The following is a 22,923-nucleotide window of genomic DNA, read 5'->3' as shown; positions in this document are numbered from 1 at the left end:
AATCTCATCTCCTGTGCTTCCCCCTGCTGTGCCAGTTAGGACAAACTGTGGCCAACTCTGTAATGGATGAAAAAAGATTACTGGTGTGCTTTCACTGGAACACTGAGCATTCGTCTAGCACATCCTTTCAGGGTATCTGATTCTATATGAGTCTTCACCTTTCATTATGTTGAACTGAGCTATTTTACAACTGTTTAAGTTGCAGAAATCAGATCCTAATACAAATGATTCTTGTTCCTAGAGATGCAAATGAATTGTCTCTGTTGGAGATGCAACTGATTCTCTGCCCCTGTGGAAGGGGCCCCTTTTACACCTATTAGCAAATTAATATCTGCATTCCTGATTGCCTGTATATGTTGCCTACTCTTTGGATTCTCTTTTGAGTTGGTTTTTGGATTGTATGATGCCCTCATTAGTTAATGAGTTGAATAAAACATTTGACATGTATTCATTATATATTTGCACCAGAGTCATGACTTTACTCTTTAAAAATATTATCCCTAATATGCCCTAAAGAAGCAGCCATGCCAAATATCTCTAGATTCTTCAAAACAGTCTTTCTTTTTCACTTTTGCCCTTGCTGCTGCTTCTAACAAGAACCCCAGCTGAGCACAGTGGCTCCTGCCTGTAATCCCAGCACTTTGGGAGGCCGAGGTGGGTGGATCATGAGGTCAGGAGTTCGAGACCAGTCTAACTTGGTGAAACCCCGTCTCTACTAAAAAGATAAAAATTAGCCAGGCATGGTGGTGTGTGCCTGTAATTCCAGCTACTACTCAGGGCTGAGGCAGGAGAATCACTTGAACCCGGTAGATGGAGGTTTCAGTGAGCCAAGACCACACCACTGTACTTCAGCCTGAGCAACAGTGAGACTCCATCTCAATAAAAAAAAAAGAGCCCAAACTGCTTTTTCTGCTTTTAATACTCAGGTCAAATGTCACCTTCTCTGAGAGCTCTTCTCCTATCCCTGTGCAGAGCTAATAATTGCCCACAAAGCAGCTCATCCGCGGTAAATGCCAATGTGAATCCCACTGTATGCAAATTATTTTTATATTAATAGGTCTGTTTCCACCACTGGACTTCCTTCTCTGCTGTAATATGGACTGTATCCTATTCACCTGTGGCTCGCCTACACCTAGCACACCACCTGGCAAAGTGGTACTCCATCTATTCATGTGGGAATGAATGCTGAAGTCGAATCCAAAAGGTTGACTCTAGTATTCATGCAGTTGAGATTTGGGCTCCTTATTTGGACTTAGTATTGTCACCAACTCCCAGGTCAGAATGACTAGAAGATATGTGTGGAGGCTTTTAAAAATCAGGCTCCTTATGCAGATTGCCAAACCTCACTTATCCCACCCCTACTTAAATACAGAAGGCTCTGGCAAGAAGGAAGCATAAGCCAGGTTAGAATCTAAACCTGGTACCCAGGATCCTTTTTGTGACACCCCTGTATGAACTGAAGTACTGATACAAGTCCTCAGACTTTTCAGATGCTGGAATGAAGGTGCCAGCCAATTACCATCCTTTTTCTTTTGCTTTTTGGAGATGGAGTTTCGCTCTTGTCACCCAGGCTGGAGTGCAGTGGTGTGATCTTGGCTCATTGCAACCTCCACCTCCTGGGTTAAAGTGATTCTCCTGCCTCAGCCTCCTGAGTAACTGGGAGGTATGCACCACCACACCTGGCTAATTTTTGTATTTTTAGTAGAGATGGGGTTTTACCATGTTGACCAGGCTGGTCTCGAACTCCTAACCTCAGGTGATCTGCTTGCCTCGGCCTCCCAAAGTGCTGGGAATACAGGTGTGAGCTGCTGTGCACTTTTTATTAGAGTGGAGGTAAAACACTGTGGCCAGCCCTGGGCACCCAGTTTAACTTAGTGGGTGGCGGCGGCGTCTCCTTTACCGCCTCTCATCAGAGCTCCAGGATTGGTAAATGATTTTGGCAGGAGGGAGACAGAATAGACCAAATATTTAATCTCCCTTGGCAGACTCTTTGGGTGCAAACACCTCAGGGCCACTCCTTTCTGGACAAACAGGACTACAGGCCTTTCCATCATGTGCCGCCCTAACTTCTAACAAAGGCAACAGGTGCTGTGGGATTTCGGGCCAGATCTCCTGGGTATAATTCTGTGTCTGCCATTTCCTGACTGTGTGTTCCTGGACAAATAAGGTAAGTTCTCTGTGCCTCAGTTTCCTCATCTGCAGTAACAATGGTACGAAGCTCAAACGCTGATACTCAAAACCTGGGAGGATTAAATGAATTCATTGAGATTAAGTGTCTCGCAGAGTGCCTAGCACATAGTAAATAGCCAGTAATGTTCATTCATTCAATAAATGTTCATCATCATCATATTATTACGATTATTCTCCTTCAGGGCCTTCCTTGCCTTACCTGGGGAAGAGATTGATCATTACCTCATTCTCTGCCATTGTGTTTTCTTTTCTATCGTCAGCTCCTTCTTGGTCTCCATCTGGTCTCTTGGTTTTATTTTTCTCATTCTGCTTGGACTTGACGCCCTCAGGGGCCCTAGTGACCCTTGGCCCCAGCCCATCTTCCTTGCCTGAGTCATCGGGATGGGGGTGTCTGCTTTCCCGTAGCCTGACCTCGTCTTTCCTCCTGGACCTCCCAAGGGCATCTTGCTGCTGCTTCAGATACTTGTCCGACTTGGCTTTGGGCTCTTTCCGGTAGTAGCCATCTTCGCGGCTTTTGTAGCTGGACCCAGCGTGGGGCAGGTTGGGAGACCCAGACCTCAGGTACTTTTCCCGGTGGGGCCTCCCTCCTTCTGGTCGCTCGTCCAACTCCGCCTTGTCCAGTTGCCGGGGGTGGTGTTTACGATCATGTGTCCAGGGGTCCGTCCTGTCCCTCTTGTCATCACCGTTCTCCCTCCAGGGAGCCGGGTCTCGTTCTTCCTCCCTCCTGGCATAGGGAGAGTGCTCCCAGGAGTCACGGCCATTGCCCCAGTCAGCCCGGGAGGGGCCTGGAGGGCTGTGGGAAGAGCTGCAGGAGGTGAAGCTCGGAGTGTGGCACCTCGGGGAGAGTGACCGGCTCACTGGACTACGAGACCGTGGCCTTTCTGGGCCATATCTGCGAGGGAGACAAGGGGCAGGATTTAGAATCCTCATACCTCCTATCCCACCCCACCCACACACAGATACACAGTCTCTCCCTGAGATATACTGTGCATGTGACTGTGCACCCTTTTAACTCCCAACTGTACAGACCCAGAGACGGTGCTTGGGAAGAAGAAAGCCTTTTCCTCCCTCCTGGCCTCTGCGAGGAGGACTTTGCCTAAGTACAGCACTGGCCGCGGCTCTGCCCTTTTACACTTTCTGCTTCTGGGAACTAGGAAGAAGAACTGGGTTGCTTTGGCTCTGCTCCAGCTTGCCTTCTCTTAGAAGTGAGCTATGCTCAGGGAGTGGACCTCTGACTCTCCTCCTGGGGGTGTGCAGGGTGGGTACTGGGGGCCAAGACTGCCCTAGTCCAGCCTAGTGGGTAAGGCTGCTTAACCCTGGGTGCCATTAGCCAGCCCCTTAGCTACAAGACTTGAAGCCACACCTACATTTGGGCTCTATCAGAATGAAGCCAACCTCTTAGCCTCCACTTTTCTCATGAATTTCTCAGGTCAGTCTATGCATGGAAAAGCGATGCTAATTATTGAGGAAGGCAGGCTCAGAGGTTAAAGAAAGAATTAGGAAGGCATTTTAGGGTTGGAAGAGACTCTAGAACTCTGACCTACACATGTTTAAGATGAAAAAACTGAAACCCAGACGAGGACCCCAAACTGTGTAAGTTTCAGAGCAAGACTTCCTAAACCCCCTCCACTCTGCTGCAGAATTGCAGGTGGCAAGATGTGGTTTCACATGTCTTTAAAACACCCAAATAACCACAATTTTAACAAAACAGACAAATGAATAAACAAATACAGATTCCAAGCCTGAACAGTTACATACAGTGATATACACATACACAGATACACAGGCACTCTGAAGCCTGTTTGGTTATTAAGCAGGTCAACTGAGTCATATATCCAATCTTCTAAAAGGATGGGCATTTTTTCATTTCGTTCCCAAACACGGGAAAACCACACAGCCCTCACTGACAAGGGGACACCGAGGAGCATCTTGCTAGGACCAGGCTGCCTTGACCATCATGGGGGAAACAGCCTGGGCTTGTGCCCTCTACCAGGAACTGAGAGAACCATCTGCGGCCACCCCAGCAAGAATCCCAGGACGCGCCAGCCAGGTGCCTGCTCCTGCAGTTTTCTACCTTGGCTCCCCACAGGAACTGTCTTTGTAGGGGAGTGACAGTGGTCAACCTGTAGCTCCAGCTGGCCTGATCACAAACTTCAATTGGAAGAAATAGGTTGGAAAACTGACTATATTCAATGTTCAGAGAAAGTGACTGTTGATGTAACTGATTGTTTTTTTTGAACCATCTACATTCTACTTTTTACATCCACATTCAGCTCGTGAAAAACCAAGAAGCCACATGTACACACGTACACACACACACACACGTACACACACACACACACACACACACACACACACTACTTTTAGGCTATTTTAGTAGGGTGTAGACTTGCCCCAAAGGGCCAAATGTTAACAGACCTTTTCCTATATTATTTTTCAGCAAAGGTGGAACAGATGAAGGGAAGCCCAGCATTCTCCTAAGGTTAACCTGAGCAGCATGTCTGAACTGGACTGCTGTTCCTCATGGGGAACATGGAAAGGTAGGACCCAGGAAAGCAGATAGATGGGTTAGGGGCAAGAGCAGGGCACAGTGTGACTCAAACACCCCTAAGAATGAGAAACAGGAGTGTGTTCCCACTACCCAGAACCTGCCTGGAGACTTAGGGCTGGGCCTCACCTGTCTGCTTCCCGGAACAGGTCCCTCTCCCTCTGGGAATGGATGTCCTGGATGATGGCAGCCACAGCCTTCCCGGGTTTCTAGCAAAGTCAGAGAGATCACCATCAGATCAGAGATGGCCTTGCAAACACCAGAGGGAAGCAGCTCTGACCTGGGTCATTCATTGCCTGGTCCGCCAAAAGGGACAATGTGCCTTGTGTAGGGAAGACAAAAAGTACAATCCAATGGATGAGTGGGAGTATGACGCTGAACCGGGTAGGACCGAGCGAGCCAGGGAACACTGAGTGGTCCGTCGAGCTGGGGAAGGAAGGAGCCTGGTGTTCACATCCACCTGCTGGGGACAAGCAGCATTTGTTAATACCCACCTCTGCCTGAATAAAAAAAAAACATTTAAAATGTGAAAGAAAGAGAGGGAGAGAAGGATGGAGGGAGGGAGGGAAGGAAGGAAGGCAGGCAGGCATGCATTATAAACCTGGAGAGACTTGAAGATCATTGATTGCTACCTCCACCTTTTAGATCTGTGGAAACTTAAAGCCAGAGAGATTGAGGCAGGGCCTCTGCCACCTTGTGTTCCATGCAGATGGTGACTCTTCGAGTTGTGTTGGGTTCAGAAGCACTTCAAGGTCACACAGATAGTGAAAAGAACCAGGACCTGACACCAGGTATTTAAACTCCAAGTTTCCTTCCATGCCCTGTGCCCCCATCAACATCTCATGTGCAGGGATCAGCCGATGCTCAAAGTAAATCTGTGAGGAGGATGGCACAGCTGGGAGTCAGGCTTCACAGCTGAGGATGGTTGCCAGCCAGCGCTCCACCCTTCCTAGAGATCATTAGATGGGGCTATGCCAGGACAGGACCAACCCCAGCCCCCCGTTCCCAACCAAAGCCCTTTCCTAAACCCAGAATGGACATACAATAACCAAAATAAGTAAATAATAAATGATTTTTAGAAAGAAATTCATAAGCATAAAAGATAAGTCAGGAGTATCTTCCTAAAGACTATGCAGAATTCATCCCTTAGATAAAAATCTACCAAGCAGGGTGAATTTTATGGAATGTGAGTTATATCTCAATAAATAAAGCTGATTTTTTAAAAAGACTGAGACTAAAAACCTCAGTTGATGTAAACTTTTGATAATGGCTTTTATTAAACGTAATCAACTGCTTTTTATCCTTGATGTTTTCTACGTAATTTACAAAGGGCAATTTTCTTTTTTTTAAAGAAACGGGGTCTTGTTCTGTCACTCAGGCTGGAGTGCAGTGGCACAATCACAGCTCACTGAAAGCCTCAACCTCCCAGGCTCAAGTGATCCTTCCACTTCAGCCTCCAAAGTAGCTGGGACTACAGGGGCTCACCACCACGCATGGCTAATTTTTTTAGTTTTTATAAAGACTGGGTCTTGCTATATTGCCAGGGCTGATCGTGAACTCCTGGGCTCAAGTGATCCTCCCACTTTGGCTTCCCAAAGTGCAGGGATTATAGACATGAACCACTACACCCAGCTAAATCATGCAATAAGAGCCATACAATGTTTAAAAGCATCAGTATCTCATTTGACAGATGGGAAACCCAGGTCCAGAGATGTGATCCAGCTGGACTAGCATGGTATGAGTACTCTGAGTGGCATGGTTGATTATCTGTTATTGTTGAGATAGAGGGTTGGGCTGGGAAAAACACAGAGTAAAGGTGAGAATGAAGGAGGAGCTGCCTCTGCAGTTTCAGGGAGAGAGGTCAGCGCTAGGACACAGGGAAGAGACATAAAATGTTCAAGTGAAGGAGGGACCTCTTGTCATATGGAGATGCTAAATGAAAGAGTTAAAGAGAAGGCAGTGACTCCTTTATCTGTGCTTGTGAAGAAGTCAGAGGTTAAGAAGTCAGCCAAACCCCCATTCAAGACAAGGCCCAGGAACTTAGCACTGAGCAGGATGTCCACTGGAAAAGGCACCACAACTTTGGCAAATGGTCCCTTATGTCAAATGAGCTGTAGAGACTGACCTTCTGTAAAGCACATGAAGGGGCCACCTGGAAATAACCAGATCACCCAAGACTCACACTGGCCTCCAGCACCTCAGCCGCTTAAACTGGACCACAAGCAGAGACCCAGGGCCAAACAAGGATAGAAACCAGGGCTGTTGGCATCAGCCGAGAAGAAGGCTGCTGCCCAGGATGTGTCCTTCTACCCCACCGTGTGGCTAGAGATCAGCCAGAGTTGGTTGTCACTTGGGGTAAAAGAAGAAGGCTCATTTGGAGCTGACTGCACTTAATGTGGATCCCACCAAGCCGGTCTTCCTCGTGCCTGTCCACCCCGGGCCACACAATGGATTCCAGCTACTGTGTCATCCAGGGAAAGCCAGATGGGATGGCTGGTCCCTGAGAGGACCTGCCTCAGCGCTGCCTTCATACAGGCACCAAGGGAGCAGCAGAGCTTGGGAAAGCTGGTGGGAGCCATCAGGATCAAGACAATGTCATGAGATTTGCCATCTCCCGGGACACCACAACCCAGGTCCCTCCCAAATCTGTGGCTTGCACTGCCAAGCTAGAACAGACCAAGGGTAAAGAATGTGCCCCCAAACTGGGATAAATATACATGGCAGCTCTTCAGAACATAAAAATAAAATTCCCCATGGGGGTTGGATTGGGAACTTCCTGTTGTAAAAAGAGCCTCCAAGATTCCAGTTTTCTTCTGCTCTTCTGGAACCTCATATCCTCCTGATTATTTCTTCCAGCCCAGATCCAGGAAAAACAGAAGTGGGAGGAGGATGTTCTTGGCAGAGAGCGGCTGAGGTTTTGCAAATTACCCAGGACAGAGTGACTGTGAGGGTGGGGCTCATGCACATGGAGGCAGGAGCAGGTCAGGCCAATGTCAGGGCCAGAGGCATTCCTTAAGCTCTTAGTCCCTTCTGCACCTTGGTTATCACAGACAGCACCCCCAGACCCTTCCCATCTGGGTGCCCCTGATGAGGGGCAGAGCAGGCTGATGAGACACCCCAGAGGAAAACATCCTCTGGTGGCCCATGCAGTTTCCCTGGGGTCAAAGAGATGCAGTTAGAGTAGACCTACAAGAGCCTCTTTTTGGCGTCAACATTCCTCTGCCCCTTATTTTCCTAACCACAGAACTTCCTTCTGGGGTCACTTTCAACCCAGCACCTCCTGGAGTTACTTCTGTCTGGATCCCAGGTCCCCAGTGAGGGGCCCCCTGGGCTGATGATCTTTATACAGACAACACCAGCACAGAGCCTGGCATGGAACAGGTGTTCCCTAACACCCATCCCAGGATGCATGGCTGGAGAGACGGACAGATGTAGCTGCAGAGAATGAATACGAATCTGCAAATACTACATGGTGGGGCTAGTGGTCACAGGTACTGTGATCCCTCCTGAGCATCAGGGCATCCGTTCTGCTATTTTAGGTGGTAATGGCAAATTGTTTGTGTTCTCTGGACCAGCTGCTATCTGAAAAGGGGACAGAAGTAGCTGAAGATTTTCAGATAAGATAATCGACTTCTGAAAGCCTGAAGAAAATTCTCCCCACCTTCCTCTTTGGCCAGCCTCTGTATCCTGTGGTTGAAGGTATAAAGAGGGCAGGTGAAATAAAGTTATAACCACCCCAGAAAAATTGAAATAGGAGAGAATAGAGTGGGTCTATGATAAAATTTTGGTTACCTTATTATAGAAAATTTCAAATATACAGAAAAGTAGGGAGAATGTTTTACTGAACCCCTAAGAATCCACTACCCAACTTCAACAATGCTAACCAATCTTGTTGCATCTTGACATGGTTTGGTTCTGTGCCCCCACCCAAATCTCATGTTCCATTGTAATCTCAAATGGTGAAGGTGGGGCCTGGAAGGAGGTGACTGGATTATGCAGGTGGTTTTTAATGGTTTAGCACCATTCCCCTAGTACTGCTCTTGTGATAGAGTTCTCATGAGATCTGGTTGTTTAAAAGTGTGTAGCATCTCCCTGCTCCCACTCTTCCTTCTGCTCTGGCCATGAAAGACACGCCTACTTCCCCTTTGCCTTCCACCATATTGAAGGTTTCCTGAGGCCTCCCCAGCCATACTTCCTGTACAGCCTGGGGAACCGTGAGCCAATTAAACCTCTTTTCTTTATAAATTACCAACCTAGGTAGGTTTTTTTTTTTTTTTTGAGATGGTGTCTCACTCCGTGGCTCAGGCTGGAATGCAGTGGCACAATCCTGGCTCACTGCAGCCTCTGTCTTCTGGGTTCAAGCGATTCTCCTGCTTTTGCTTCCTCAGTAACTGGGATTACAGGTGCATGCCACCACACCCAGCTAATTTGTGTATTTTTAGTTTAGGTTTCATCATGTTGGCCAGGCTTGTCTTGAACTCCTGACCTCGAATGATTTACCCACCTCAGACTCCCAAAGTGCTAGAATTACAGGCGTGAGCCACCGTGAGGTAGCTCTTCATAGCAGTGTGAGAATGGACTAATACACATCTGTACTCACCACCCTCTTTCCCTACCCCCAATATTATTTTGGAGCAACGGTCAGACATTGTTATCTTTTCATCCATTCTGTGTGATCCCGCTCAACAATCCCACAAGGGACCATCTACAGCGCTCAGAGTTAACCCATCTTGCTGCTTTTAAGACAAGGGTGAGATTCCAAGCCCCATGCAGTCCTAGAGAAGTGTTGGCATATTAAGAGGGAGGCACCACAACTCGGAATCTCAACCCAGGAAGAGCAGCCCCAGCTCTTCCCCCACCTGGCTGGGTCACCCAGGATCAAGGTTCATCGTCTATGGGAAATACTTTCTCCACCTGTAAAGGTGGGTTAATGAGGCCCATCTGGCATCCACCAAAAGCCTCAGGGCATGTCAGGCTATACCCATAAAAGTCACAGAGTGCTTGGGCAACATGAGGGAGCTGCTGGAGAGTTTCATGCCCTCTGATGACTCCACAACTGTTTTACACACTTCAAGAGTCCTGGGAAGATGCTGAAACCTTCCAGATGAGCCCAGAACTCACCTCAGCCAGATCCTGTTGACGCAGCCCTGACTATTTCAACATGACCAGGCTTTCTAGGCTCGACATCCTCACTCACCCTCCTCCCGCCTGGAAGCCCCTTCTCTCTTGAGCTAATTCTCCTCTTCTTCAAGGCTTTGCTTCAGAATCTCCTCCCTTTTACACACCCCTCAGTCACACTACCTTTTGCCATGTTTAAATCTTGTGCAATTTGCACAAGAATAATTTGTCTCCCAATTGGAGAGTGAACTCGTCTCCCAATTGGAGAGTGAACTCTTCTCCCCAAGTGAGAACCATGGCTTGTATGCTTTGTAACTATTACTACATAGACAAGACTCTCAATCATCTTCCCAACTGAGAGCACCACGGAGCATTCACAAGACTGCTTCCCAGGGCCAGAAGCTCCCTCTGTAGTGAGGAGACTGGCAAGACCAGTGACTCCAAAACCAGGCCCTCTGCCCTCCAAAGCATCTGGGAGTCTCATTCCCACCCCAAGCCTATTGAAGGAGAATCTCTGGGCAAGCGGACTGCCCCACAAAAAATCCCCTGATGACTCTCTGATGAAGCAACTGGGAAACACTGGTTTAAATTATTCCAAGTTCGCTTCTGCATCAAAGAAATTACGATTCCATACTTACTGACAAAGTTTCTATAGAACAACCCCAAAAAGATTCCAGTGGTCTTGTCCAGGTCTGCAGGAAGAAGAGAACTCACTTTTTATTGTTCCTTCAGGTTTTCTCTTTCTCATTCATTTTGCATATTTCTCAAACATCTGTTCTGTGGAAGGTTCTGCCTCAAATATGCTGAGGAACAGAACCTTTGCCACAGGAAGTATGGGGCGATATAAGATATGTGCATGAGAAAATATTCAAGAGAGGAAATGAAAAATACCTGAAAATCTCTCCTGCCTCTCCCTGCTTTTTGCCTGGCGAGTGAAAGATAAAGTCAGAGAAGAAAGAGCGATCAGAATTTCTCCCCACCTCTGCTAACCCTGGTGGGACCCCATGTGTGGCCCCTTTGGCCCAGAGACACACGTGGATACACCGTTTGCCCTGTGCCTTCCCAGTAGCCACTCTCCCTCCTCCTGACAGCAGCTGTTCCTCCCTCCTCTTGCTCCAGAGCTCTACGTGGGTCTCTGCCCCAGCTCGGAGGATGTAGCAGATGACACGGGTCCAGCCAATCACAGCATGGCCTAGGCCTGGCCAAAGATGAGTTCAGGGATGTGCAACGGTGCTAAGCTGGTCCCGTCAGACTGACTCTCTCAAAAGTCCCAGGACTTTTGTGGGAGCTTCTAGGAAAAACTCTGGCTTCCTCTTGTTGAAGGAAATGGAAGGGGAGAAAGAACTGCTGGGGTCACCGTAGCCATCATGCCACCTAGAGGAGAGAGCCTGGCCCATCCCAGGGAGCCCCCAATAAACAAAGCCAAAAGAGCAGAGGGCAGAGTGGAGGGAAACCAAGTCGTCATGAAGGTGTCTGTGTCCTGAATCCAGCCATACCTGCAGCCAGAGTTATTCCCGGACTTTTCATTTACATGAATTCATGTGTGTGTGTGTGTGTGTGTGTATATATATATATATATATATATATATATATATATATATATTTAACTGAAGCTGACATGCTAAATGGAGATGAATTTCTGTTACTTGCAGAGAGAGTTGCAGCTGATTCATATCAACATAGGGACCATAAAGCGTGCATTACTATGTAGTGGGAACATACTTTAAGATGTTTTCACATCTGTTATTCCATGTGACCTTCACAATGACCCTACCAGGGAATATGGCAGCTTGGAGAGCAGAAAAGCCCTGTTTAAGATGGGAAAACAATGTTTAAAGTGTGCTCTGAGGACCAGCAGCTGCATGTCTTGGGACCTCGTTAGAAATACACAATATCAGCACTGCCCTAGACAAGCTGAATCAAACTGCATTTTAACAACATCCACGAGTGATTTGTACGCACACTGAAGCCTGAGAAGCTCTGTTACAATACTATCTCTGCTGCTTCCCGGCTGGGTGACTATATGCAAAGTACTTGATTTCTCAGGTTTTTTTCATGCAGACAACAGACATCATAATAACACACTATTAACAATGCAGCTTTAGTACAAAACTGAAACTACCAAGTTTTAATTGTAGCTCTTCCAGAAGCCAAATACAATCCTGGGCAAGTTAGTGAACTTCTATTAGCTTCAGATTCCTCAACTGTAAAGCTGAGATAATACCTGTCTAACATGACTGAGGTCAGGATTAAATAATGTATGTAAAGTGGTTGATACATTTCTTGTCCCAGAGTACCAGGACTCAATTAAAGGTATATATTATTGTTATTGTTGTACTCTGATCATTACTGCTATTATCCACCCTATACACCTCACAGGGTAGGGTGATTATGAGACTCAAAAGATAACATATGAAAAAAATGCTTAAAGTCACACATAACTCAAGTATGGTCCTTTCCTGATCTGGAAACTGAGGTTCACAGAGGTTAAGCAACTTGTCAAAGCTCACTAAAGCAGGAAGGGATAGAGCCCAAGCTGACATCACCACCTTCCAATCTGGCATAGGTCACACGGTTGTCAGAGGTTCTATGTTTATTTGCTCTTTCTCCCACCAGACTGAGCTCCTCACCAGCTTGCTACCTCTACCTCTGTGGCACCTGGCCCAGTTCCACTTGTGGTGAGCCCTCAGTGAACATTTGCTGAAAGTATCTGACCTCTTTAACCCATGGTTTTTGCACCACCCCACACTCCCTTAGGAAGGTTACTATGCTTTGGTACTTTAAGAAGCCAGTTAAGGCTGTTAATCCTAATTAGAAACTTATGACAACATCTCATTTGGAGACCAAAGCTCCACTGGGAACTTAGTGTAGAAATTCAATTCTAGCCCTCAGGGGAGAATCCAGGAGAACAGAAACTTTGGCTGCATACAAAATGGGGTGGGATCCTTACTTGTCTGAAAGTAGCAATATACTTCCATTAGAAACAAAACAAAACAAAACAAAACAAGCCAGGTTCTGCCTGAAGGAGAACTGTCAGAAACGGAACTTGAGAGGCAATGATGCAAGCGAGGCAGTTCCAGGACTCTGGAAGCTAGCTGACACAGTACTCGTCTATGTAGGTAGACTCGTCAGAATGTCAGCACTAGCCAGAAACATCCACTGAGCCTTTGTCTTTTGACTTCAACTTTGAAGGTGGATTAAGGCCTGTGGTTCTTGGACAAAGTGGACCCTAAGTCAATGTGGAATGAGCTAGAGTAAACAGGAAAAAATCCCATTAAATGAAACAGCAGAAAGCACAAAATAAGAGGGTAGATTTAAACACAAATATAGCCTTAATTATAATGAATCCAAATTAGACTTGGTTATTCAGTTAAGAGAACTCCTGCAAACCATTAAGAAGACACAATGCTGAGGCCGAGGTGGGCAGATCACGAGGTCAAGAGATGGAGACCATCCTGGCCAACGTGGTAAAACCCCATCTCTACTAAAAAAAAAAAATACAAAAATTAGCTGGGCATGGTGGCACGTGTCTGTAGTCTCAGCTACTCAGGAGGCTGAGGCAGGACAATTGCTTGAACCCAGGAGGCGGAGGTTGCAGTGAGCCAAGATCGTGCCACTGCACTCCAGCCTGGCGATAGAGCAAGACTCTGTCTCAAAAAAAAAAAAAAAAAAGACATAACACAAAAGGAAAAACATGGACAATGACTTGAAAAGAAACATCCCACCACAGAAGATCCAGATGGAACAGTCAATAAACAGATGAAAAAGTTTATGCCCAATTAGGAGAATAAAATATAAAGCTTTGATAAACCATGATACTCTCCCAAGACAGGCAAAAATTTAAAAGTTAAACAAGACAATGGGTTAGCAAGAATGTGGACCACTGAAAACTCTTACACCTTACTAGTAGGAGGACAAAGTTGAGACAACAAATTTTGGAAAGAGCTTGCTATCATCCAGGAAAGTTGAGGTAAGCATGCCTTAGGATGCAGTGTCTCAGTCCTAGTTACGTATGTACCTCTAGTTTTATGCACATGTGCATATATACCAAGATGACATGTTTGAGAAGGTTCAGATTAGCTTTGTCCGTAAAACAACTCAAATGTCCATCAAGAGTAGAACGGATAAAGTGTATAGCCATACAATGGTAATGTATATAACAATGAAAATACATAGACATGCCCAACAACATGGATGCCATTATGTTGAATGAAAGAAGCAAGATCTGTAAGAACACAGCATGATTCCATTTACATAAAGTTCAAAAACAGACAAAACTAAACCATAATGTTTAGGGAGGCATATACAGGTGATAGAACTATAAGGAAAAGCACAGATATGATTATCGTGGAAGTCAGGAGAGTGGAGAGGGAAGGGTTGAACATGAGGACGGACTCACAGGAGCTTCTGGGTGCTGTCCATATTCTATTTCTTGACTTTGGTGGTGGTTTTATGGGATTTATGAGATGTTATTACTTTTTAAACTGTACAATACATAATCAGCCATTTATCTGTGTGTTCTCTTATACTTTGCAATTAAACAAGAAGGAAAGAAAAGAAAGAAACGTAGATCAGCTAAAACAAAAGCAAAGCCTGGTTTGGAACTATTTGAATTCATCCCAGAGTTCTGACAGTGGCCAATTCAGTCAAGGACTGCTTAGAAGGACTTTTATGAGGCTTAAGACATAAATATGAAGGAAAGAGAAGAGAACAAGAGATCAAGGGCATGACAGAGGAATAAAAAGTTACTGAAGGTCTGTGTAGGTAGAGAAGGTTGCATTCAAGGGTCTATGCCTGGAACACCCAGCTCTTTTCCCTCCTGACTTCTTCCTTTAAGACTTCCCCTTTAAACACCTTCTTCTGGAAAATCTTCCTGGGCTCCCAGGTCATCTCAAGCATCTCTTTGCATTTCGTATTTACATCGAGAGCACTTTTCTTGCCATGCTGCAGTGGTTTGCCTTCCCAAGTGAGATCCTCAAAGGCAGTGTGTAATTTCTGAATCTTTTCCTATCCTCTCCTTTCCACCAGCATTTAGGTCAGTGCCTCACAAGGAGGAGAAACTCATCTGGTGCCTGCTGAATGACTAAATGAACAAGATAATGCTTTACCTTGAGCTGCAATTCCTTGTATCTCTTGGACATCCGAATGAGCAACTTCTCACCATTGATCACAGCAGATTTTTCTTGATAATACTGGACCATGGCCTGCGCAGCTTCTGTGTAAGCCATCTCTAAAAAGGCCTAAGAAAGAAAGAAAGGACAGCCATTGGATCTGACTTTAATGGTCTTTAAAAAAAAGTCAGTAAAAGGTATGATTCCATGTATCTGAAGTTCAAGAACAGGCAAGAATAATCAATGGTGACAAGAATTAGCACTGAGCTTCTCTCTGGGGTGGGGATGGGGTACTGATGGAGAATAAGCATAAAGAAAGCTGACACTCTGGAAATGCTCTATATCTTTACCTTGGTGTTAATTATATGGGTGTACACATGTAAAAAAATTAATGGAATTGTACACGTAGGATGAGTGTACATTATGAACTGTAGAGTATGTGTTTTATACCTCACTTAAAAGGAAAAAGAAAAGTCAGTACAAAGGAGAGATCTCTTTGATACCATCTGTTCAAAGAGACCTTTTTATTAACATCACCAAAACAGCTCATTATAAGATGGCCCTTTCCTGATCCCCAGGGTTAACAGACATTGGTCTTAATTATGTGTCTGTCTTAGGATACATTGTGCCATGGAACCCCTCTGAGATGGGAGAGTCCACTAACCCACATTTCCTTGGAGGGGCAGTTGCATATGTGGCCTTGGGTTGATCCCTATAAAACTTGCTATTTGGTGGTGATGGTGACAGCAAGAGACACAAGCTTTAGTTATTTGAGTTCTTACTTCCCATACAAAGAAAGAAACATTCTCAAAACTCGGCAGCTCACAAACCCCTAGGCTTGAAAGAAGGCCATGTTGTCATGAGTTATAGAAAAAGGAAAACTCCCCAATTATGTTTCCACAGCATCTTTCTTCTTTATTTAACTGTTCTGATAAAACACAGAGAAATGGGTTTTCCATTCAATCTGTGTCTACTGAGAGTTCCAAAGAGACCGTTTTAACTGTGCATCAATTTACCCCAGTAGCTGGTGTGGCAAATTTGTTGCTGCTATTGTTTCTTGAATTATTTGGTTTGTACTATACTGATGATGTACTGATCCTGATTCCTCTATGCTACAAGGGAAAAGGGGTCGGTGACAGGGAAGCCCTCGTTGTGAGACCCTAATACTCTCATTTCCTTGAACTGAAGGGGCTAAACAAGCTCATCCCCTTCCTTCTCTCATATTTATTTCTGAATTTCAGATGCACAGCTTTTCTCTATGCTGTCATAGACTATGGCATTAGCATGGGTGACTAAGCAAGATACTTCTGGGTTTTATTTCACATTCTGCCACCCAGCTTTCTAAGTGCCTCTTTCTTGTTAAACTTTTCAGCACCTCTAGCTCTCACTTGTCAAATGGGAATAATACTAATCTAGGGACTCTCACCACATCAATGCTGCAAGTTGAATTCTGTGCATTTATCCAAAGTAGAATTTCTAAGAAGTAGGAACAGAGACAAGTGAGTAGTCTCACCCCAGGCTGATGGAGAGAGAGACAGCTAATGACTTGATACGGCTATGAGACTCTAAAGTGCACCCTTCTTTAAGAAAATAATCTCTCCTATGCCTGTTCTTCTGATTCATAAAGTAAAAACATTCATTAAAAGATAAAGTATTCTGATTCCTGACCATTGGGAGTATAAACTCCCCACCTGACTTTACAAATGAAGACAAACGTACTCCATCCCCAAGGGCTCAGTCAACTCCCACAGATTAAGGATTCTTAGTTCCTTAGACTTACTAAGCATCCATCCATTCTCGAACTCCTACTCTCCTGCTGTGAGACAAAGGGCCTCGCCTGCTGACATCGAGGACCAGCAAAAATACCTAGTCCCAGGTTCTTGGCTGGCTCCAAATCCAGGCCATCAGATAGGATAAGCTTAGAAGACAAGACTCTAGCATTAGCTCAGGCGGTTGACGACACACTGAAGAGACTCAGTCCATAGATTTTTATTTTGGGGGCCAATTACCTCTTCTATGTGAATGAGTGCCTCATTCCAAAGCACCTCCTCTCACCCCTAGGCAATTCACAAAGGCCTGTACCCATGACTAGAAGGATAGAGTGAAACTAAGGGAAACAAACAAACAAACAAAAAATCAACAACAAAAACGTCTATGCCATGCTAACAGAAGGCCAGCTATGCGTCACCTCTTTATGTTAAGAGTGGCTTCTTTCAAAAATTATGTATTTCCCTTTCACTAATGTGTGGTCTGTCGCATACACACTGGCGTGAAAGTACCCAGACCTACCTGATTAGTCGACTTCATGAGGATGTAATTAGTGACCTTTCCAAAGGGCAGCCCCAGGTTAATGACGTCATTCTCAGTGCAGCTTCCTTCGGGGAGATTGCAGATGTGCACCACGCGGCCAGCCCCTTTCCACTGTGCAAACAATGGGCACAAGGATCAGCAGTGGTCTTCCGAAGACCTCTCCCTTTTCCTCTCTCTTCCAGATATTCCTAATGGCTATCTTTCCCCCGAACGATGATTGCAAAACTATAATTTACAAATTGAATGCAGAAAAAATCCATTCACAGACATACATAAAATATCAGTTTTATTCTCTCTCTTTACAGAAGGATTCAGAATGCATATTTTTTTGAGGCAGGGTCTCACTCCCATTGCCCAGGCTAGAGGGCAGTAGTGTCAACACGGCTCACTGCAGCCTTGACTTCTGGACTCAGGTGATTCTCCCACCTCAGCCTCCCAAGTAGCTGGGACTACAGGTGTGTATCACTATGTCATAATAATATTTTTAATAAGCAATAACTTCCAGGGCTGTGGAGAATATGAAGAAATGAGCATATCCACATGTGGTTAGTGGGAGGTTGAGTATCAATAATCTTTTGAGAATATACTTTAGCAATATTACATAAAACAAAGTATACAGAGCCCATGATCCTGCCATTCCACTCTTCGAAATGTGTCCTATAGAAATAACAGCACCCCAATATGTGATGGCTCATGTGCAAGAAAATTTATTACAGTAATTTATTAGGTAGCAAAAAATGTTGGAAACAGCCTGAATGCCCAACAATAGGGGAATGTTTGAGTAAATGATGTTCAATCATAAAACAGAGAACTACATACCCATGACAAGAAGGAGATAAATGTGCTGATATAGAATAATTTTTTTTAGGAGTCAGAGTCTTGCTATACCACTCAGACTAGAATGCAGTGGCACAATCATAGGTCACTGCAGCCTTGAACTCTTGGGCTCAAGCCATCCTCTCTACTCCGCCTCCCGAATAGCTGGGACTACAGGCTTGAGCCCCCACACCCAGCTAATGTTTTTATTTTTATTTTTTGTAGAGACAGGGTCTTGCTGTATTGCCCAGGCTAGTCTCGAACTCCTGGCCTCAAGTGATTCACTTTGGTGATATGGAATAATTATAAAGACAGATTCTTAAGTTAAAAGCAGGTTACCAAGTGGTATGTGTGCTATGATGCCATTTTTGGAAAACAAAACAAATATATGAGAAAAACATAGATGAAGAAAATGTTGTAAAATTTTGATAATTATTAGAATTGAGTCATGGGTATACAAAGATTAATTATACTGGTCTCTACTGTTCTGTATGTTTAAAATTTTTTCCAATAAAAAATGCTTAAAGAATATTAGCGCAGAGAAAGGTATGGAGCATATATATCGACTTGTCAATGCTGGTTATCTTCAGAGGAGAAGAACGGAAAGGCAATAAGATGAGACATGCCAAACCTTCTTCATATATACCTCCTGTTATCTGACTTACAATTCCAATAAAGAAAAAAGAACATAGAAAAGTTTGTGGGATTCTAATACATATGCATTGACATTCACAGCAACAACCTGTGGTTTAGGGCAGTGGTTTTCAAGACATTTTTAGCTTGGAATCCTTTCTTCAAATAAAGCTTGTTTATCCCAATGTATCCAACAAACAAAAGAGGAGCTCTTCTGGTCAAACCCTGGGGTCCAGCACCCTGGCACCACTTCCACCTGGCAGTCTCAAAGGCACCTCTAAGGAACACAGTTTGGAAGCCAGCATTTTGCCCTGATCAAAGCTCCTGGAGGAAGGAAGTGTGTCTGTCTGTTTTGTGCAAACCTTAATGAGCCTGGAATCCCTGGGAGGGTCAAGAATTAGTAACCATAAACCAACCCACAGTGGAAGAGAAGGATATAATTTTCCAAAACTGAAACACATTGTGATAGCATAGCCTACATTTGCATAATCACAATTTTCTATGTTAAACTGAACTTCAACATCTAATTACATTTGATGTGGGTCCGACTCTGCTAAGGTAATACAGGGGGGAACGTCTGAGACGTCATCCCTAACAAGGGCTAATACTTGGGTAGTTCTACCATGAAGAGCCCTCATTTGTCTCATCTGAGCTGAAAGCAATTACAGTCAACAAGAATTTCCTTTTATGGTTGAGCCCTGAATTGCAGAAGCTTAAGAGTGCGTCTCTCCGACCTCCCACTCTGCAATGTCCAGAGACGAAGCACATTCCCAAAGGGGAGCAGGATTCAGGCAGCTGCCAAAGCAGCTCCTCATCTCCCTAAAGTGCAAATGGACTCTCCATGACCTAGGAGACTTTGAGACTGAGCCTGGCTAGTGAGGACTGAACCCTTCTGCAGAGATGAAAGGAGAAAGGCTATTAAGAGGCAGAATCTTTGCCTCCCACTAGGGTGAATGTTCACATAAACATGCAGACACAGCTGAGCTTTCAAGCAGGGCAGAGTGGCTGGTCCTCTGAGCTTATCACAAGGAGAGCTGAGGCTGGGCGCTCTGCCTGGTCTCCTCTTAGCGAGGCACGTTTCTGCCCCATGTGACTTTGCTGTGGTTAGCCTGGGCTAATGTGTGCTTGGACAATGGAGCAGACACCCAAGGCAGTTCCGGGCGAATCCTGCTGGTGGCCGGTCCAGTTGCCTAGTGAACAGGCATGAGGGCCAGCGCCTCTCCCATTGTCTCCTTCGGACTGAAAGGACAACTCAAGAGGCTCTTATTGGAGCACAGCACAGCAACTGCTGCTGCTGGGTAGTAGAATAAACGACTTCGCAGCCGCCGGTCACCAGAGGAGAGAAGTATTCACGCTGCAGATGTCATTACCAAAGGCACTAAAAGGAATGGGTCTCAATGGAAATTCCCACTCAAATGTTAAAAAGGACATCTTCTGAGTACTTTCTCTTCCAAGATTTTAATCAGAAATAGAAGTTGGATTTTACCAATTCCCTTGTTGTCATTTATTAAGATAATAATGAGGTTTTTCGTAGTCTTCCAGATAACAGTAATCTGGAGCTTTCGAACTATGAGCTACATCTAGAGCAAATGGTTATAGGAGTGCCAAGATATTGATCCCTCAGGCTGAAGGCCAAGCCCCTCCAGTGACCATGAGCAACTTCTTCATTTTATAGCAGATCATTTTCCAAGTGAGTCATGAAGTGAAAATCTTGAGAATCTCTGGGTTAATAGTTTGCTGTTGTGTGGTGTCTGGCTTCAGGGCATGTGGTAAAACCTATCCAGTTAGAAAGATAAATTAATTTTTATGTGTTCTATTCTTTTGCCAATATTTTATTTAGGATAGTTCATCAAGTTCTTTTCTGCCATTGATCGGAAATATCTTTTGGTTGTTGTTAAACTCCATTTAGGTTCAAAACTATAATTGATTCATAAAAGATGTACAATACTACGTATTATCACTCGTGCCTATTCTCATTACACTTTAAATAAACATGGCTATTATTTGCCCTGTGCCCAGTGGGAGATCTGAATGGTGAGGGAGAAAGGGAGGGAGTGAGGAAGGAAAGTGAGAAGGGCAGAAGGGGGAGTGAGGTCTCTGGGTGGTACATGAAAGGTACAGTTTGCACATTGGGGGCACTGGCAATCCTGAGTACTTGAGCAAGCATCACCAAGCTGTGCAGTAATTCCCAACCTGGGCTCTCTTATAAGCCCTTAAAGGTCTTCGAAGGTAATAATACTATAGGAGGCAGGGGAGGGCTAAACATTATTTTTGACATTGAAAGATGCAAGTTGAGATCATACTTTTGAGTTTCTTTATCAATATGGTAATCTGGTGTTAAATTCGGCCTGAGTTTGCCTCCATACTTTGAGTTCTTATGTAATTACTGCAATTTAGCACATCAACTAGGTGAAAGCCTAAAGTAGTGTACTTTTGTAACACATAGCTAAGTCTCAGCCAATCATAGCAGCCAAGCTTCAGTTAATCACAGGCAGCCAACTGATCAGACCATGTTCAAATCAGGCAAACATGGAGCTGTAACCAATGAAGCTGTTTCTGTACCTTGCTTCGGTTTTCTGTCCATAACTGCTGCCTGCCCATGTGGTGCAGAGGAGCTCTCTGAACCTCTTCTGGTTCTGAGGGCTGCCCAATTAAATTAAACTCTGTTAAGTTTAATTCATTTAAAGTGTGTATTTTAACACTGGTTAGCTCTTAGGCTAATCAGAAAGTCTAATTGGTGTGTCTCTGTCTTTGATTAATAAAAACGGTTCACCAGTTAGTTACTCATTAAAACAAGCACTTTGGCAGATAAAATCTTTCCAAATATGAAAATGCGGGACAGTGGCTGCTTGGGGTGGAACTAAATAATGAAAGGGGACTTGAGCTATAAAAATCTTGGGACTTTCTAGAGGAAAGAACATCATTCTAGAAGACAGAAGACCTGGGTTTGATCCCCAGCTCAGCCACTGATTAGGTGCATGACAGAGACAAACTAGTTTCCTTTTCTGAGCCTTCATTTCCCCATGTCTGGAATGAGGGAGGTGACCTATAGGTCTAAAGTCCTTTCCAGATGTAAAAAATATATATGCTTATGTGGCTCTAAGTTCAAAAATTCCACTCCTCCCAGACGCCTTGACAAGCTAAACCCTGAGAAGCAGGATAATGATAGCTTTCTCCAACTGTGCTCAGCATAAACAGGAAATCCATGTCTTTCCCACTCCCTGTCCAAATGAATGTAACGTTTGTCCTCTCTCTCTGTGTAATCGGCTGTTTAACCATGCATCCATCCACAGGCATGTTCATCTTTCAGACATGTTTGCCTGTGTTGGTGGTGGTCTCATCTTTACAGGACCGAAGATAAGCTCCAAGCAGTGAGCACCTTGTTTATGAACCCTGCAGCTCTCTGAGTACCGAGTAATTCTGCTGCCGCAGTGCCTAGAAAGAGTTGAGATGATACACAGATGAACTACAGACACCAGGCTCTGGGGCATCTCCAAGAACAGACCCATGTCAAGGGTGTGTGTTATAGTCACCAGACACCAAGGTCAGGGCAGTGGGAGAATCAGACAGACCTGACTCTGTGTCTGCTCCCCCTGTGACTGCAGGCCAGTTACTGAATTTCTCCAAGCCCAAGTTTGCTTGTCTGTAAATCAGGGATAATTACAATGGATTCCATAGAACTGCTGAGAAGATGAAATGCCACCGTGAAAGTCAGATGTTTTGGTGCAATGCCTGGCGTTAGGTAGGTTCTTGTAAATCATGTTCATCTCCTTCCTCCCCACAACAGTGATTCTGGATTGGGAAAAAATATTGCTGTGATTATGTAAGAGAAAGTTGTATTCTTAGGAAATTCATGCTGAAAGTGAAGAAGTACAATGTCACCAACCTACTCTAAAAATAATTTCGTGAAAAATGCATAGCTGACCAGATGATTGATTGATTGATAGAAGATACAGAGAAAGTAACAAAGCAAATGGGGCAAAATGTAAAGGAGTAGTGAAGTGAATCTGGACAAAAGTTATATGGGAGTTCCTTATGCCTTTTTGTAACTTTTCTGTAAGTTTGAAATATATTAAAAGTTACCAAAAATAAATTTTAAAAGACATACTGTAGGGGAGAAGTCCAGGTCCAGGTGTTGATGGACTCTGCTGAGTGCCCTGGAGGCACACCTGATGTGTGCACTGGGAACTTTTTAGC

At 44.7% G+C, this 22,923-nt stretch overlaps 1 protein-coding gene across 3 annotated transcripts in view; it reads right to left on the bottom strand.

Annotated features, from left to right (window-relative positions):
• RBM20 (RNA binding motif protein 20) overlaps positions 1–22,923 on the bottom strand; it is a 204,087-nt gene that overhangs the window by 24,787 nt on the left and 156,377 nt on the right. For all 3 annotated transcript variants that reach the window (XM_010332997.3, XM_039465363.2, XM_010332999.3), the window contains exons 6-9: positions 17,257–17,388; positions 14,965–15,096; positions 4,868–4,947; positions 2,413–3,082 (exon numbers count right to left, since the gene is read on the bottom strand). In XM_010332997.3, coding sequence (XP_010331299.2) covers positions 2,413–3,082; positions 4,868–4,947; positions 14,965–15,096; positions 17,257–17,388 — 1,014 coding nt within the window. The remainder of the gene's footprint in view (positions 1–2,412; positions 3,083–4,867; positions 4,948–14,964; positions 15,097–17,256; positions 17,389–22,923) is intronic.

Source organism: Saimiri boliviensis, chromosome 12 (assembly GCF_048565385.1).
Source record: "Saimiri boliviensis isolate mSaiBol1 chromosome 12, mSaiBol1.pri, whole genome shotgun sequence".
NCBI lineage: Eukaryota > Metazoa > Chordata > Mammalia > Primates > Cebidae > Saimiri > Saimiri boliviensis.
This window is presented reverse-complemented; position numbering and strand designations above follow the sequence as displayed.